The following is an 18721-nucleotide window of genomic DNA, read 5'->3' as shown; positions in this document are numbered from 1 at the left end:
ACTGGATCTACCATTAAGAGAGAACAGAGTACAAAAAACAATGAAACTATTGCTCCAACCGAGAATTCAGCTATCTTGTGTAAGTCATCCTTAGCCTATGTTTTTAAAGATATTGGATTTGTGTCTTTTGAATTCAGCCCAAGCGTACTCACATCTTCAAATTCATACTTGACAAAGCACAAGCAAACATCGTGTCTACTCAAAGCACTATCAATTCAGCCCAAGCGTACTCACAGATACCACCCATTACGTTAAGTTCACGCTCAGTAGCTCAACGTCTTTGTTATAAGAGGAAGAGAACAACCAATTCCATTGAAGGAGAACTAATGGTGTTATCTGATATTACCAATCAAGTTCCTTCTGGAACCACACAGACACGACAATCTTATCTAACTGCAACGCATGATGAGAGAACTATAGCGAATACAAGAATTCATTCAACGACTACGCCTACCGGATCTAAAAAAGATTACCAAGTCAAAGGAAACCCATGTGAATCTGCTAAGAGGCTAAGAAAGAACGATTCTTTCTCATGTAAGTCCTATGCTATTTCAGTGCTTTGAGTGACTACGTGTTGTATTGCTCTTGGCAGTTTATTTGTTCTTAAATTGTCGTTCTGATGTGATTGTCCAGCCCGTTCTAACCTTCACACACCACCAACTTCTTTTCCTACAAGCTCTATACCTCTATCTGATACGACCAATGTCAGTCCTTCTGTAAGGACACAGACACAACAAGAGGTTCTACCATCTACGTTTGAATCATCTAAGTCCAGATTAACAGCTAAAGGTGATTATTATTTGTGTAAATCTGTTTATTTTTCTGATAAACCTTGGGAAGTTATCAAGATCATAACATTATTACTGCATAATTTATAAAATCTGTTTGTTTTCAGAAAAAGGAAAAGGAAAAGCTGTTGCCTCAGGAAAAAAAGCAAAAACAGTACATGGTATGTAGTTTATGTTATCTAGGGCGTATTGAATTCAAGGAATATGTTTACATTGTTTTGAGGAATTTATACATCCGTCTTGCTTTATTTTATAGCAACAGAAACAGAAGGAGTTGGCCTTCATGTTGATGGATACTCGAGTGAAGAAAATGATGACTCTATATATCATGATTACGAGGGTAATCAATACGCACGAATCCTATCGATAGTTTAATGTTCTTTAATGTTAAAAAATTCAGAATAGCGAAAGAACTTAACATGGAATTTTTAAAATAAAAGGTGCATATGAAGTCGAAGGAGAACAACATTATGATTGCAGCAGTGAAGAAAGTGACATGGAGTCTGAATCAAATGTGGATTTTGACATGTTCTCAAAAGAATCAGACACAGTTGGACCCTCCAAAAGGAAAACTTCTTCGAAGGGGAAAAACAGTAGGCAAAATTTTTATTTTAAAGTTTAATTCGTTATATTGACTGTGCTTGCCTATAATTTACCAATTAGTTTGGTTCATGTTTTTTCCAGAGGCAGTATACATCGACGAAGGTGATGCAACCCATAAATGTGAGCATTGTGGGGCTATAATGTGGTATGGTGAGCGCATAAACAGGAAGAGATCTACCCGTAAACCTAAATTTTCACTGTGTTGTGGGCACGGTCAGGTACAGCTGCCACTGTTAAAAGAATCCCCAGCCATATTGAAAAGATTTTTGACAGAGGATGATGAAATGAGTCGATATTTTCGTGAGAATATTAGAGTTATCAACATGGTTTTCTCATTTACATCTCTTGGTGGGAAAGTGGACCGCTCTGTTAAAAAAGGTATTGGCCCTCAAATGTTTCAGCTTCAAGGAGAGAACTACCATTTGATGGGTAGTCTAAAGCCACCAAACGGTGAACCCAAGTTTGGTCAGCTTTATATTGTTGACACAGAAAATGAGATAGGCAATCGATCTGGTATTATCGGGTAATTTTTTGATTCTTAGTTTAACCAGTTTGCGATATGATTTTCCACCATAAATGAGTTTGAACTAATCTGGACGACCTCGTGTTTATATTTTTTCTCAGGAAATACAAGAAATCAACTGAAAAAGCAAGGAAAGAAGAACTTAGGAAAAAAGTTATACAGGCACTAACGGCTATGCTAGACGAGTGCAACCCCTATGTCCATCAATTTAGATCAGCACGTGATCGATTTGACACTAATCCTGACCAGACATTTCATATGCGTATCATTAGTAGTCGAGAGAAAGATGGAAGAACATATGATACTCCTACCGCATCTGAAGTAGCTGCACTAATTCCTGGAGATTTCAATTTGGACATGGATAAAAGAGATATTGTTTTGCAAGAGAAACAGACGGGATGGCTTAAGAGGATTAGTGAAATTCACCCTGCTTATCTGGCTCTTCAATATCCTCTAATCTTTACTTATGGTGAAGATGGGTTCAGACTTGGGATTCAAAAGAGGGAAACGGAGGCAACAGCAAAGCTAAAGAGGAAGGCACTCAGCATGAGACAATGGTATGCGTTTCGTTTACAAGAAAGAGAGAATGAGTGTCATACTCTTCTCCATTCGAGGAGATTGTTTCAGCAATTTTTGGTCGATGGTTATACAACAATTGAGGCGAACAGGCTGTTTTATCTTAGAATGAACCAGAAAAGTCTCAGATCGGACAGCTATGACTCTATCCAACAAGCTGAAAACTCTGGCAAAACAGATATGCATGAGCAAGGGAGTCGATTTGTGCTACCAGCATCGTTTACGGGAGGAGCAAGATACATGAAGAATATGTATTTAGATGCCATGGCGATCTGTAAATATTTTGGGTTTCCTGATTACTTTATAACATTTACGTGCAATCCTAAATGGCCGGAGATCACCAGGCATCTACAACCCAGAAAGCTTAGTGCTGAAGATAGGCCAGAGATTCTCTCCAGAATCTTTAAAATCAAATTGGAATCTCTCATGACAGATTTAACAGATAAACAACTTTTGGGGAAGACATCTTCGGGTGAGTTATTCAGTACAATTTCACCATTCCTGTTTTTGGTCTGAAATTTATCAGTCTATTTTTTTTTTCAGCAATGTATACGATTGAGTTCCAGAAACGTGGCCTACCCCATGCACACATTCTGTTATTCATGCATCCTAATTCCAAGATTAGAACAAACGATGACATTGACAAAATCATCTCAGCCGAAATTCCAGATAAAGAAAAAGAGCCAGAGCTTTATGAAGTGGTTAAGGACATGATGATCCATGGTCCTTGTGGAGCTGTTAATGTGAACTCTCCGTGCATGGAAAATGGGCAATGTTCAAAGCAGTATCCTAAGACACATGTTGAAAAAACATTTGTGAACAAGGAAGGATTTCCAGTTTATAGAAGAAGGAAAGAGGGGAATGGATTTATAGAGAAAAAAGGATTCAAGTGTGACAACACCCATGTCATCCCTTATAACAAGGAGTTGTCTCTTCGTTATCGAGCTCACATTAATGTGGAATGGTGCAATCAGAATGGTGCTGTAAAATACTTATTCAAGTATATTAATAAAGGGCAGGATCGTGTTACTGTTGCTGTTGAACCTCCGGATAATGGTTCGTCGAAAGAAAATAGTTCTGTGCCAGCAGGTGATTAACGTGCATTAGAAGTTATTATTTAACTGCTGTGAGTAGTGTGTATTTTTCGACGACATTGTATCCTCTACTAACGGATTTGCTTTAATGTTTTTCAGATGTGACTGCGCCTAATTCTGAGACTTGCACAAATACAGCTTCAAAAGAAGAGAATAAAAATGAGATCAAAGACTTTTTTAACTGCAGGTGCAAATTTTCTCGACTCTGTTAATGCTTATATTTTGATTTTTGAAATATTTAAAAGTAAACATCTATGACTAATTTATTTACAGATATGTATCTGCAAGTGAAGGTGGATGGAGGATCTTTCAGTTCCCAATACATTATAGATCAACTCCAGTTGAGAGAATACAATTCCACCTACCAGGAAAACAGATCATTGTTTTTAAGGATGATGACACATACGAAAAAGTGACCAGCCGAAAGCTCATTGAAAATACTATGTTTATGGGCTGGTTCGAATTGTGCAAGGTTAGTGAAGTTGCTCGGACTCTGACTTTAGCTGAGATTCCAACAATGTTTACTTGGAATAAAAAGGAGAAGAAGTTTTATGATAGAAAGAAAGGATTTAGTATTGGGAGAATCAATTATGCACCACGTAAGATAGAAGAAGCTTACTACATGCGTGTCTTGCTAAACATTGTTAAAGGTCCGTTTGAGGATAAGGACATAAGAACTTTCAACGGTTTTGTTTATGAAACATATAAAGAGACATGTTTTGCAAGAGGGCTACTTGAAGATGATCAAGAATATATTGATGAGCTTGTGAGGACAAGTTTTACTGGTTCGGCATCATACATGCGCCATGCATTTGTGATCATGTTAATGTCTGGTACTTTGTCAAAGCCTGAAGAGGTGTGGGAGAAAACTTGGGAATTCCTTTCTGAGGACATTCAATATAAACGAAGACAGCAACTGCATCGACCAGGTAATATATGTTCTTATTTGAGTCTGATTGCGTCGATTCGGTTACTAAAATACCACTTAAACGATTTTGAACTTGTGACACATGCAGATCTTTGTTTGTCGGATGAAGAAAAAAAAGAAGCAGCCCTTATAGAGATCGAAAAGATTTTAAAAAGTAATGGAACTTCATTGGCTAACTGGACCTCTATGCCACAGCCAATCCCAGACATCATTAATGAAAACGTGCTGATTATGGATGAGCTCAGTTACAACCGGGAGGAGTTAAAAGCTGATCATGATCGTGACTTTCCAAAACTCACTGATGAGCAAAGGAAAATCTATGATGAGATTACCGATGCTGTTTTTACTAAGAAAGGAGGTGTGTTTTTTGTTTATGGGTTTGGTGGAACTGGAAAAACCTTCTTGTGGAAGCTGCTTTCTGCTGCTATCAGAATGAGGGGTGAAATCTGTCTGAATGTGGCATCAAGTGGAATAGCTTCTCTATTGCTACCAGGAGGAAGAACAGCACATTCTAGATTCGGGATTCCTATAAACCCAGATGAGTTTTCTTATTGCAATCTGGTACCAGGAACTGATCAGGCGGATTTGGTGAAAGCAGCCTCTCTTATCATCTGGGACGAAGCTCCAATGATGAGTAAGCACTGTTTTGAATCTTTGGATAGAAGCATGGCAGATATCATTGGAAACAAAGATAACAGACCATTTGCCGGGAAAGTAGTTGTCTTGGGTGGAGATTTTAGACAAGTACTGCCAGTTATTCACGGAGCTGGAAGGCCGGAAATAGTTATGGAGTCACTTAATTCTTCTTATCTCTGGAAGCATGTAAAAGTTTTAGAGCTAACAAAGAACATGAGGCTGATGTCAAATGATCTCACACCTGAAGATGCAAAAGAATTACAAGAGTTTTCGCAGTGGATTTTAGATGTTGGAGATGGAAAAATTGGTGATGGAAACGATGGCGAAGCTCTAATCACTATTCCAGATGAGTTTTTGATTCTTGATGCTGATGATCCAATAGATTCTATAAGCAAAGCGGTGTATGGGGATGCTGTTTCTTTACTGCAGCATAGAGAACCTAAGTTTTTTCAAGAAAGAGCAATACTTTGTCCTACTAATGAAGATGTGAACATGATTAATCAGCATATGTTGGACAAGCTGCCAGGTTCGTTTGTAGATATGTTTTTGTTTAGATTACTGACTTCTCAATGAACGATTTGTTTGTTATAAATTAAAATTTTCGTTGTCAATGCAGGTGAGGAAAAGTTCTATTTGAGCTCTGATTCTATAGACTCTTCAGACAGGTTTTCAAAGAATGACCAAGCTCTTACTCCAGATTTTCTGAACAAAATCAAGGCATCTGGTTTACCTAACCATAGTCTCAGATTGAAGATTGGGTGTCCTGTGATGTTGCTTAGAAACATTGATCCTATAGGGGGACTAATGAACGGTACTAGACTCCAGATTACAGAAATGTATGACTTCATGATACAGGCTAAAGTCATTACAGGGGAAAAGGTCGGTCACACTGTTTTTCTTCCTAGACTCTCAATAACACCTTCTGATAAAAAACTGCCGTTCAAGATGAGGAGGAGACAACTACCTATTGCTGTGGCATTTGCTATAACAATCAATAAAAGCCAAGGTCAATCACTTTCGGAGGTTGGTTTGTTTCTACCGAGACCTGTTTTCTCTCATGGGCAGCTATATGTGGCTATTTCTAGAGTGACTTCTAAAAAAGGACTGAAGATTTTGATTGTCGACCCTGAAGGCAAGCCTCAGCGTCAAACAATGAATGTGGTATTCAAAGAGATATTCTCGAATCTTTGATTTTCGTTTTGCATTTGTTTCTCAGGACAAGTTATACTACTTCCAATTTGATACTGCTATTTATTTACTTTTAAGCAAAACAATTTGTTTCAAATGAGTTTTTTACATTAAGGATATTGTAGGAATTTGAACAATTCAAACAGTCCATCAAACAGACAAAAAAAACACCACAATTCAATCAGCATTCATCAAACAATCTCCGGTTTTTATCCTAACTACCAGTATCAGTTCGCAATCTAATCTATACAATTTGATCCTTCTAAAATGCACTTACTTATTGGTTCGCACCAGATTGACCCTATGTATTTGTCCCATGGTCCTTCAGCTGAATTAATCTGTGTCTTCAACTTTTAACTGCACGACCAGGTCAAGAATTGTTAAACTTTTTAGTCAGCGGACTCAAATATAAAACACCTAAAGTTTCTCATGTATGTCCCATGTCAATAAATCTGTAACTAATCAACCTATATTTATATGTAAGTTACACTTTTGTATTAATGTAAGAGAAGAAAAACTTTCAGGAAGGAACTTATCTTTGATTTTGACCCGCAAGTTGTTGTCCATAGACAGATGACATCTCTATGATCGCTGTATTTCGAATATTTTATTTTCTCTGAGAGTACATTGTTCCTGAAAAGAAAGAAACAAATAACCCATTTTTAATAAACATACTTTTAAACACAGATTCTAAAGTCGTCAATAATACTTCATCAGAAATTAGACTTTGTCAAAACAATCTTACGCTTTATTGGGACAGTTACTTGGCTTTTATTTAGGCAGAGATGTTGTCGAATCAATTTTAATTGATCAGATTTTCACCCGCTTCAGAACTTCGTCGGATTCTTGGAAACCATTCCAATCTCACCTGCAAAAAAATATCCGAAAAATGTTTCATGCATATATTTGGTGACTACAAATCTGAGATTAACTTTTACCAAATGATTAAAAACTTAAATTATACTTACCGTTTAATTTTCTTTCAAATCTGATTATCACTCGGCCAAATTGAAACCCAAATATCAAACAACGGAAATAGAACTGAAGCTTTCGGATCTGACATGCAAAACAGTTACCAAATATTTCTTTAGATCTTCATCGAAAACGATCTATATAATCTGAAGAACAAAAGATTGAAAAAATAACCGAAAGAGAAAGGAATACGAGAAGTCCTTGGTGGATCTTACGAGTTTCCAACCAACGGTTTGATTTTGTTTCCAAATCAGATTTGTTACCCTCATCGTTGAAGATCTTCAAGCCATCGTTACTGCTTTACCGGTAATGATATTGATTTCTGAACCTTTAATCGCCATGGATGGGGATGAAGCGTCGATTTGTTTCTTTCTATTTTTTTCTTTCAATCGCCATGGATGGGGAAAGAAGCGTCGACGGATTTGTTCTTCTTTCCTTTTCTGTTTTTTTTTTCTTTAAACATAGATGTGTCCGTCCCTGACCACCTATTTGGTCGGTGAAATATTTTAACAAGGGCACTAATACCAATTTCAAAAATAATTTATTATTCAACTATTGTTAATATTTTGTACAATAAACAAAAAATCAGCAGAAATTTTTTTTTGTATATTCTTTTCTGAATATAATTCAAGCATTTATAAAATAGTTGCATTTTTTTTTCAGGAAAAATATATATTTATTAAAAATAATATACTAATTTAGGAACAGTTTAAATTATACAAAATATTTTTACAAAAATAAATAAACAAGATAATAAAATATATTTATTAAAGTTATACAAATTTTGATGCACAAAAAAATAAAGTTTAGTTTTGTGAATATAAATGTTTTATTTAAAATGAAACATGATAAAGAAAAAGATAAAAAAAGTTATATAAAATAAAACACAAATATATTAAAATATGATATTTATTAAAAAAAATCCGTTTATAGAATATTCCGTTTATGGAAACTTAACCCGCGCTTTGAAAGCATAAATGACTATTGGAAACTTAAACTTAACCCGCGCTTTGAAAGCATAAAACTTAACCAACTTAATTCATTAAAAAAATAAAGTTTAATTTTTTAAACATAAATAGTCATTTAAAATGAAATACGATAAATAAAGATAAAATTTTTAAGTCTTTTATAAAATAAATCACAAATATATCAAAATGTGACATTTACTAAATATTTGTCAATTGAAAAAAAAAAAAAAAATAAACCCGCGCTTTGAAAGCGCGGGTCAAAATCTAGTTTTACAATTAAATTGTGAACAAACTTAGGTTTATTATAAAATATATAATATTTAGTAAATACATACTCTGCATATTGACTTATCCCCAAAAAGCATATATTAAAATGACCTAACAAAACGATATAAAAATTTTAAACAGGTGAAACTAAATAAATAAAAGGTAAAACGGTTCGATCCAGCTCGGCTTGGGTCTGGTCCGAACATATGTCATCACCGGTCCACTGATTTAAAGCCCAAATAACCGAGCTAACTCCACCTTACCAACACCGTCGGCTGCGAGTCAACTCACCACACAACCACAGTCGACTTCGAGTCAAATCACCAATACCACCATCGTCGACATCGAGCCAACTCAGTGCACCGCCGAGAGCTTCCAAGCGGAGGTGGTTATGAGCGGTCGAGTGTGCCAACTCAACATCAAACACCCATTATTCTCCTCCACACGATAACCTTCGCCTCCATTAAACAAAGCCAAAAGCGTACTCGCTTGCTTAAACGCGTTAGACCCGAGATGCGCCGGCGCAAAACCGGACGAACCGAACCGGTTCGACCACTGACTCAGCGTCTCGTGTCTCTCAACACGGTCCGGACCTTCGCAAGCCACCAGATTGCAAATCTGTTTCCCTAAATAAACTTCCGACATAACTTTATCTTGGCTACTCGGAGCACCTTCCAAAGAATCAAACAACGTCGAATAATAATGCAGCGATTCAGTAAACCGGTCTAAGAAAACCGGACCGTTATGATTCGATTCTTGCTCAACAACCGTGAAAATCACCGGTTTAATCTGTTTCACAACGCCGAAGACTTTCTCTATCCCACCGGTACGGCCTAGAAGCTTGTGAAGCTCGAAAACAGAGTTAACCGCCACAGCTTCGGTTTCACTCGGTCTAAGCTCAAGCATCGACGCGTCGAGATCGGCTAAGCTATTCGCAACGAAGCCACGATACTCAAACTCGACGTGAATCGCCTCCGCGAGCTGAGCCAACTTACATCCAACTTCGTGGAGATGATCGGAGTTATCCGCCGCGGGAGGACCAATTCCGGTTAACCTGAAACTCGGAGGACCTCCTTCCCTCAACGCGAGGGCTTGCATAAGCGCGGGCCACTGAAGCCCTTGGTTCATCGAGAAATCGATGACGTGGACTCTCTTCTTCCCTTCGAAAGCCTCGAGAATCGCCTGATTCGCCGTGAAGTGAGCGAACTTGAGGTAAGGGCAAGTCTCGTAGAAGTGCATCTGGAGAGTATCGGATAAAGAGTGATCGATCTGCGTCAGCGGCGGAGAGAGGCGGTAGATCCTCCGCGCGAGAGCTTCGGCGAAGTACGTGGCGACTTTCCTCATGGCTCCGGCTTGAGAGACGGCTAAGAAACCAATCTGCTTAACGAGAGCCTCCGCTAGAGTCAAGTTGCTGCTCTGCACGGCTTCAGCGCAGGCCATAAGCGCGTGGACTAGACGCACTCCGTTGTCCTGCGAGTCGACCAGGATTAAAGGACGAGTTGACTCGGTCACGGTTGTTGTGGTTGTAACCGTCGTTCCTATAACTCCAGCAGGTGATGGAGATGTAACCATCGAATCAGGGCTCGAGCATGGTTTCAAACGCTTATTACTCAACGAATCAACCGCAAACGCGAACTGATTAGATCTGCGACAAACCGCGTTTCCAGGAATCGCTTTGAGGTCGCCTCCGGTGAAAAACGAGTTGTTATTATTATTATTATTAATCTCCGGGTTCAAAGCGTTAGATCCGGTCGTTGCAGCGGGTGGGTTAAGCTCCGTGAGCATGTTATCAAGCCACGAGTAAAGCTCAGCGGGGTTGTAATGAACAGTATCCGTCGCGAGGTGAGCTAAACCGTCTTCTTGAGCGTTACCCATCATCGTCTCAAGCTGCTCGAGTTTCAACGCAACCTCGGCCATCTCCGAAGACCTAACCTTGTAACCCAAGACTCCTAGAAGCTCGTCGTCTTCTTCTTCTTTGACCATCATCATCTTGTCTTTACCAAACACCGCAGGGGAAGAAGTGGAAGAACCGGCGATTGATGTCCCGTGGTTGGGACCTTGGAAGTGGTGAAGATCTCTCTTCATTTCTGATCTGGTTAAGATAGTTAATCTCTCAGATCGGTCTGGTTTTGTTCTGGGTTGTGGTCTTGGATCTAGGGTTTGCTTTTTGAGTTTTTTTTTGGGGGAGGAAGAAGAGGAGGAGCATGTGACTAATAAGGTGAAGAATCTTAAGCAATCGAGCATTGGGTGGGGATTGCTTTGTTTTTCACTGCGACTACCACTTCAATGATCATACGAATTAATAATAATATACTAAAAATAATTGATGTACATTTTTTATTTACCTGAGAAATTGAAGATATTTATTTAAAGAAATAAAAGAGTGGTGCTGATGGGCTCGACAGCCGATGAATCATGTACCAGAGGAGGGCCAACGTCTACACCTCGAAACCGATAAGGTTGAGAATACACAAATATTTAACTTTGTGGTACAGCATAACTTTAACATAGTTGGGTAAAATAAACCATAAACGGTGTCACAGAAAAATAAAATTTACTCCAGTTTAACTCCATTTTTGAAGAAGATTAGTTACTTTTCATTTATTATGCTATCATTGGTAGCTCAGATGTCAAATTTAAGTCACAAGATCTTGACTAGTAAAAATATCGTGGATGTACTATATTGTTGTATTTAAATCGATATTTTATATAGTGTTTAAAAGTAAGTAAGAAGACTGAGAATCATTAAGCTTTAGTAAAAACTTTAAAATACAGATTTAGGGCTTTTTAGTTGATTCTTTTGATGGAGAACTGAAGATGCTTTTCCAGTGGATAATTAAAAAGCACAACTGAGTTCATGATACACTGTTTAAGTTCCCAGGTTCGATGGTAGTAGTAATTCGACCAACCATGTCTTGGGGTTAAAAATACTAAAACAACACACACAGACAGGCTTTTGAACAAGAAATGCTACAAACTTAGTAGGAGTATTTTTAAACTCCATAATAATGAGTTTAATAGATTTCTTTTGTGTACTTTTTACTGCAATTTTGCTAACCCCAGCCATCGAAAACAATCTGCAAATGCGTGCGATCAGAAAAAAACCATAGTAATTTTTTGTTATAATTCACATAAACTCTAAGCAACAGTACTAATGTTCATACTATATATATATCCAGTAATTATAGAAATTCATCTCTAAAAAAGATTCTGTAGTTGGGTTTTGGAAAGTCATCAGACCTAGGTGTTTCAATTTTCGAGTCGTTTTTAACCTTTGAAGTGAACTAGGCCTATAATTATTCTCTAATTTCTAAAATGCGTATAGTTAAAATAACTACCACTTGTCTGGGCTATTTTTTTACATGAAAAGTTCTAAGTAGACATATTTTTTATTTTAGTTGTGAACATGCTAATCTACCATTACTGTTAGTCTAAATATAATATAACATCAATTTTTAAAAATTAAGAAGACAACAAGAAGCTATCTAGCTTTTTCACCAGAACTATTTAATTCAAACATCTCTAACTCATTTTTATAAATGTTTCAATAAAAAAATTTACTCTAGTCCAATGCTATGTTTACTAAATTTGCTATTTTCTCTATAAATAGAAGAAGAAATAGCGATTTTCTACTTTTACTCTATAATTAGAAATTATCATTTATATTGGAGTAAACTTCATTCTGTTTATATAGTTCTATTTTAGAATAAAAAATGATAAAACATATTGTAGATGATCTTAATATCTACATATACATGCAATTATTTAATCTACGAAGTTTGTTAGTTATAAAATCAACTAATTTTCATAATCAATTACCATTTTAAAAATCATATACCCATAAGTAAAAAGTATCGCAGTGATAAGTTCAACCAAGGGTTTAATATTAGTGTAACCTACTAGATTTCCAAAGGAAAACTTGATCAACTAGAATGAAAATAGAAGAAGTGCAAGTATCTTATGCAAAATTCTACAGGCATTTCGGTCGATTTTACAATATTTGAAATATTTGTTTTGATATTTTGATGTAGTTTTTATTGTTTCAATATATAATTCGTAGTTTTAAACTGTTTTTGTCATTCATAATTTATAATAAATTACTTTATCTGCTTGATTTATATTTTTTCTGTATAATCCACTTGTTCAGCATTTGTTCCGTTTGATGATTTGCAGGATCTATTTGATTTGGAACACTTGAACTGTTTTTACCATTTATACCCTAAACCGGACTTAGAACCCATCGTGCCACAATAAAACCCGGTTTTAAGCAAAACGGCCGCGTACGTCAATGTCAAATCATTCATGAGAAACTAAAAAAGAGGTTTCCGTTCTTTGCTTAACGCCGTTAATAACGGCCTGTTTCATTATCAGCTGTTAAAAATAGAATTTATTAAAGATGTATTCGTACCCTTCGGCAAACTCGAACTGACAGCACATGATGCCTCCACGTGTAACAGGTCCCACCCTTCAACGGTATAGCTTTCATTAACTGAACGCCGTTCAATTTGTGGTCTCCACAATTCATGTAAAAAACACGTGTCCTATTTTCATAGATCTAAACGGTAGGCCCTGAGTCTGCTTCCGTTGACGGCCGTTTTCACGGGTCCACTTGCTTGGTCCTTTTTTTCATCTCTATCCTTTTTAACTTCATCGTTACATGTAATAATGTCACGTCACTTTCTTATTTGTTCAGATGCTTTAGTATTTTTATTTGCTTCAAATTTGGGTTAAATTTATACTCTCTTACGAAAATCGCTATACAGATAAACTTATAGCTATTATGATCAGGTCCACCTAATTTATATTCAGATATTTTTAAAAAATTAACATCCATTCTGGGAATAGTATCAAAATCAGTTGCTAAGTTTGCCAATTATACGTTTTCATATTAATATATTTCAGTAATTCATTTAATTTAGTAGTTTGGTTTTATCGAAATAGTGATTATGTTGATATTTCATCATTTAATCATAATCTAATCTCTTAATTTAAACTCCTAATTTTATATACTATTAACAAGTTATAGTACAACCATTCAAAGAATTAACTAATATGACATATTTGATTATTTACATTAATATTAAACTAAATATAAATTTGATTTTTTTAATTATAAAATATTTGTAGAAAAAGAATCTAAAAAAATTTACTTAAAATATAAATATTTTTATAAAATAAAATATTAATCAATTTCGTAATTAGTAATATAATATTGTTATAAATCAATGTTAACTAAAATTTTATTATAAAACAAGAAAATAAAAATCATATAGTATTTTAATAAATTCTATAATTATATTATGTATTATATAAAAATAGAAATGTTATATGAATTAAATATGAAAATTATAACAAATAGGTAAATTAACAATTTTTATTTTTCTAAATTTTTTCATTTAAATAAATTACCACTCAACATTAAAATAGACTAAAATTCATAAACTATATAATATTTTTATACAAAAATAAAGTTATTAACATATGCTAAACTTTTATATCTACAACTATATATCTTTTTATTTATTTTGAAACTCTCAACTATATATTATCTTTAGTTCATATACTATTTAAAAATATGTTATTAGAAAACTATGAAATTTTAGTAATTCATTAAAAAATTAATGAAAAATCAATTTTTAATTATAATATTTTATAATTATAACAAAATCTGTTGACAAAAATTTATCAACTATTACCAAAAATTCAAATATTTTTTTATAAAATAATATATTAATATAGTAACATAAAAAATTCAAACTCATGCAATCATCCAAACCTAAAAATAGTAGTGTAATTTTTCAATTTTTTCTTGACAAAATATAAAACTTTGAAAATAAATATTCAAACTCAAAAAGATAATAATTCAAATTTTACAAAACATAAAATCATAGATAATAAAGAATAACTTTTTGAAATGCACCATGTAAAAATAAACTATATATGTTGTAAAAATTAAAGCAATCTAATATTATGAAATCATAATTTAAAATAAAAAGAAAACTTAATATCATAACATCCAAAAATATCATATATCAATAAAATTTACTAAAATAATATGATAGATGATACTATGTATAAAATTTACTAAAATAATAGGGTTATATTATTTAAGCAAAACAATGTTTTTACTTATTAATCCCATAAAATAATATATGTTAAAGTATATTTTTTTAACACAACATGTAAATATAGATTATCTTAAAGATATTTCTTTTCTACAATATAAATAAATAAATTTAAAAAATGTATTATAGTAAAATATATAAATTAAAGAAACAACATATTTTAAAGGAGGTTATCTATTTGATTATTTCGTATTGTTATTTTATTATACCTAACTCAAAAGTATATTAGTAAGTAATTTTAATAACAAAGTAAAATACATTAAGCATACCACTATATATTAATAATGATGGTTAAGAAATATAAACAATAATATTATTGTAATAATATCAAATACATTTATAAATTGAAAAAAATTTCTACTCATGTGCGGGTTAAAATCTAGTTTTAGAATTATACAACATCTTGGTTCTTACCAGAGTTTTTTTTTTGGGAGGGGTGTGGGAGGAAGGGGTGAGGATATTTGGAAGTGATATGTGTGTTTTGACCAGTATTGTTTACGGCTAGTAATTTGTCAAAATCGTTTTGAATATAGAAAACCACTAAGGGGGTGACTGTGTGGATGTAATTTTTTTTTTTTTGTGAGACTGTATGTTTTCTTTTTGTGAAGTATGTCTTTTTTCGGTAAAAGTGACTGTATGTTTACCATAGAATATATATTTATTCTAACTTCTAAGTTATTATAGTTTTAACTAAAATATTATCAATCAGATAGAAAATATTTTTTTCATGTTTACTCTAGCTACTGTTTTAACAGAAAAATACATTTTTTTATTTTTTTTAGTTTAGCTAGAGTAACACTATTTACTCCATTTTTCACTTTTTCTTTCTTATATTTTCTCATTTTTAGTTTCATTTCTTGATTTTTACTTCACTTTACTCTAACCAAATCAATCTACTACGAAACCACATTATCAGTTCAAATCATAAAACACAGTCCATAAAAAAAATCACACTAATATCTTTTAGTTCTCTTTTATTGGTCAAGTTCTCCCATTGATTTTTCCTTCGGGTGGAAGACAGGAAATGAAAATGGTCTCAAATCATCTGTCACAACAAATTAGTGTTTTTGTAGCAAAGCATACAAAAATATATATTTTAAAAACTTACCCAAAAAGCTACAATAATTGAAGAAAATACAAATAAATAAAATGTGAATTTCCATCAATTGATTTGAGGTGGCAGGGAGACCACTCATAGTTGGGACGGCACCTAAACTGTATGAATTCCAGAATTAGAATTATTCCTTTTTTTCTTAAGCTTATTTTTTTTTGCCAAGAAAAAAGGTGTTTTCATCTCTTTACCGGGAATCCAAACATTGTAAATAGTCCCTCCCACCGTGAGTTGAACCCAAGTGGCGGAAGTTACAGCCGCAACCCCTTTACCACTAGGCCAACTCAACGTTGGTTTTTTCTTAAGCTTATCAAGATATATAATTTTTTTTTCTTGTGTAAACCGTTTAATCATTTAAGAACTTAAGAAAAAGGCGACAGTTTGATTGTAATCCCTTGTTCGAATACACGGGCCCTGGTCTTGATGCGGTCATTAATACTCACAACAACGTATATCAGTCGAAAACAACCCAAATTACATGCATTAATCATTCAATCGAGTGAACTTCGAATCTCCATCTTATTTGTGGGTTACATCAAAATCCAAATTTATTTTACCTGATACTATCTACTCCTATCTTTTATTTTTTTGTAAAATGTTCAAATGGTACTATCTATCTTGAAGTTTGGTAAAGTCAATTTAGTATTTTATCAACATGTTAAATTTAGATTTGATACAAAACAAGCAAAATGGTGAACCAGAGTTTGCATGGGAAAACAGAACAAGACCAAAAGACTTTTGTCAAAAAACAAGACCAAAAGACAATTCGACCACAAAATGGAGGACCGTAAAATGTTTGCAATTCACAAATGGTTAAAAAGAAATAATACTAATATACTTTACGAAAAACGATAGTTTTTTTTTTTTTTTTTTGTCACTAGTATTATTAACTATTGAAACTATTACAAACTAAAGGCCCAACAGGACATAGTACACATTTACAAGGAACCCTAAAAGCCCAGCAGCAAAAGAAGTCCATGGAAGATGGTGATCGTTTCACGGCAGCTCCCACACGTGTTGGGCTCGTATGCACGTAAGGCCCACGTGTCCAGAAGCGGAAACATCACGTTGCTTCAACGACAGGAAAGTTATCGCCGGAATCTCAAATCGACAAACCACCGGAAACTAACCGGAACAGGCCAATGAGATGAAAACCAGCAACAACAATAGAAAGATCAGCACAGAGGCGACTAAACTCAGCCTACCTCAAGCCGACGAGGATTCTTCACCGGAGATCCTATCACCATGAGAGGTTACTCAATCACACGATAATAGAACAAAGACTCAACAGTGAGCCACCGTAACGGAGAAAACTCAAGCCGACAAGGGATCTACGCATTGAAGATGAGATTCATTTACAAGCGAACGATCTCAAAGGAACCGATTAACCTGCTCAGTTAAAACAACTGAAAATAAAAATAATTAGATGAAATAAAATTAAAACGGAGGCGCGTGTTGTTCGACGGAGAGAAAGTCGCGTGAATGTACGGAAGCTTTAGACAGCCTGGAAATCACATACGTGTCGTGTAAGAATGAAAGTGAGCACCTTTCAATTATCACCGTCGATCCGTAGGTGAATTGCACGCTCTGCCTTCATGCCATGTGGCAGTGGTTCCATACAATATGCAGTTGGAGTTAACTGAAAGCAATTACTATAACGTATTTTAATCGAAAACTGCTGAAAAATAATATGGAAATAACACATTCAAAAGTGATCCCACATGAAAGAATTATTATTGAATGTTAAAAAGGTCCAAGAAAATAATAAAATTTTAGATGGCATTACTTATTGTTGTTTAATCAAATCGGACAATTATCCAAATTTTGATTTGTTTTCATGAAAACTTTAAATCAAAAGATAAAGAGGACGGACCTATATTTAAAATGGGCATTACTATTGTGCATGTCTTGGTGCGACTTTTAGCATTATTGCGATATAAAGACTAATAAAATCAATGAAATATTAATTTCACTGACATTATCTTACAGTTTGTGATCATTTTGAGCAATTTTGTTTAATTAAGTGGGTTGTTTAACATTTAAAAGATACAACTATATTTTAACCCGCACTTAAAAGTGCGAGTTTGTTTTTTCACCTCTTGATCTAATATTGATTGGAAAACTACTTTTATCTTTTGTTTCAAATCTTACAAATTTATGTTTTTTAAAAAAAAAATCAAAATATGATATTTATTCGAAGTAGATTTAAAGATTATGTGTGACTTAATAGTATATATATATATATATATATATGTATATTCTATATTGAAGAATAATGTGTTTTCAATATTGAAATGTAGTAACAATATGAGTTGCTTATTTTAAATTGAAAATGAGTTTCTATTGTTACATATTTGTATCACAATTATAACCATCAATATATATTATTTTTATCTATATTCAATTTCAAATGTACTACTTTTTGGACCCGTTTTCAAAGCACGAGTATATTTGTTTGTTGACAATTTTGGTAAAATTTGCATGAATTTATAAAATTTTATTATAAAAATAATTTAAGAGTTTTTTGTTATGATGTTTGAATTTTAAGAAGCGTTTTCCTATCTGATTTGAAACCGTGATCAAACAGTATACCCGGTACCCAGTATATTAATCTGGTTCGGATTTTAAAAAATGTTAATTAAAAATCTGATATAATCCGGTAAAAACTCCAAGAGTCCACTATTATTGGAAGTAGTTTTTATAAAAAATGATTTGAATCTAACAAAGTTAAAAAAAAAAACAAACCCGTGGTCTCAAATAAATTAATTTAATTTCTTAAAAAATAATATATCATGTGGTCAAATTCGATATATATGATTCTGATGGGTTATAGTCATACTATTGTAGTACATTGTTATACTATAATTTTGAGTAATTATATGTTAAATAATAACATATGTGGCTAAAAAAAATTTCTACTGATTTGTGTATACTAAAAGTAT

General features: G+C 33.8%; 2 protein-coding genes across 2 annotated transcripts; one reads left to right on the top strand and one right to left on the bottom strand.

Annotated features, from left to right (window-relative positions):
• The first annotated feature begins 326 nt into the window (after nt 1-326).
• LOC125610038 lies at nt 327-6601 on the top strand. The gene is made up of 12 exons (XM_048781694.1): nt 327-534; nt 634-789; nt 896-949; nt 1045-1128; nt 1229-1381; nt 1473-1609; nt 1793-1914; nt 1983-2962; nt 3034-3579; nt 3684-3771; nt 3852-5674; nt 5765-6601. Exons 1-12 carry the CDS (start codon nt 327-329, stop codon nt 6337-6339), a joined length of 4926 nt encoding a protein of 1641 aa, XP_048637651.1. The 3' UTR covers nt 6340-6601.
• A 1956-nt stretch (nt 6602-8557) lies between these two features.
• On the bottom strand, nt 8558-10850 carry LOC106389181 (DELLA protein RGA1). The gene has a single exon (XM_013829385.3). The coding sequence runs from the start codon at nt 10785-10787 to the stop codon at nt 8898-8900; it is 1890 nt and encodes a 629-aa protein (XP_013684839.2). The 5' UTR covers nt 10788-10850; the 3' UTR covers nt 8558-8897.
• Between the last annotated feature and the right edge of the window lie 7871 nt (nt 10851-18721).

Source organism: Brassica napus, chromosome A6 (genome assembly GCF_020379485.1).
Source record: "Brassica napus cultivar Da-Ae chromosome A6, Da-Ae, whole genome shotgun sequence".
In the NCBI taxonomy this organism is placed as follows: Eukaryota; Viridiplantae; Streptophyta; class Magnoliopsida; order Brassicales; family Brassicaceae; genus Brassica; species Brassica napus.
The sequence above is the reverse complement of the archived record's forward strand: the minus strand, read 5'-3'. Positions and strand labels throughout refer to the sequence as shown.

Excerpts from the sequence above, each read along its gene's own strand:
- LOC125610038 (XM_048781694.1), top strand. The coding sequence starts at position 327 with ATGGTGTTATCTGATATTACCAATCAAGTTCCTTCTGGAACCACACAG. Across the intron at positions 1,610-1,792 it reads TGTGTTGTGGGCACGGTCAG|CTTCAAGGAGAGAACTACCA; the intron begins GTACAGCTGCCA and ends CAAATGTTTCAG. Across the intron at positions 5,675-5,764 it reads TATGTTGGACAAGCTGCCAG|GTGAGGAAAAGTTCTATTTG; the intron begins GTTCGTTTGTAG and ends TTGTCAATGCAG.
- LOC106389181 (XM_013829385.3), bottom strand. The coding sequence starts at position 10,787 with ATGCTCGATTGCTTAAGATTCTTCACCTTATTAGTCACATGCTCCTCC.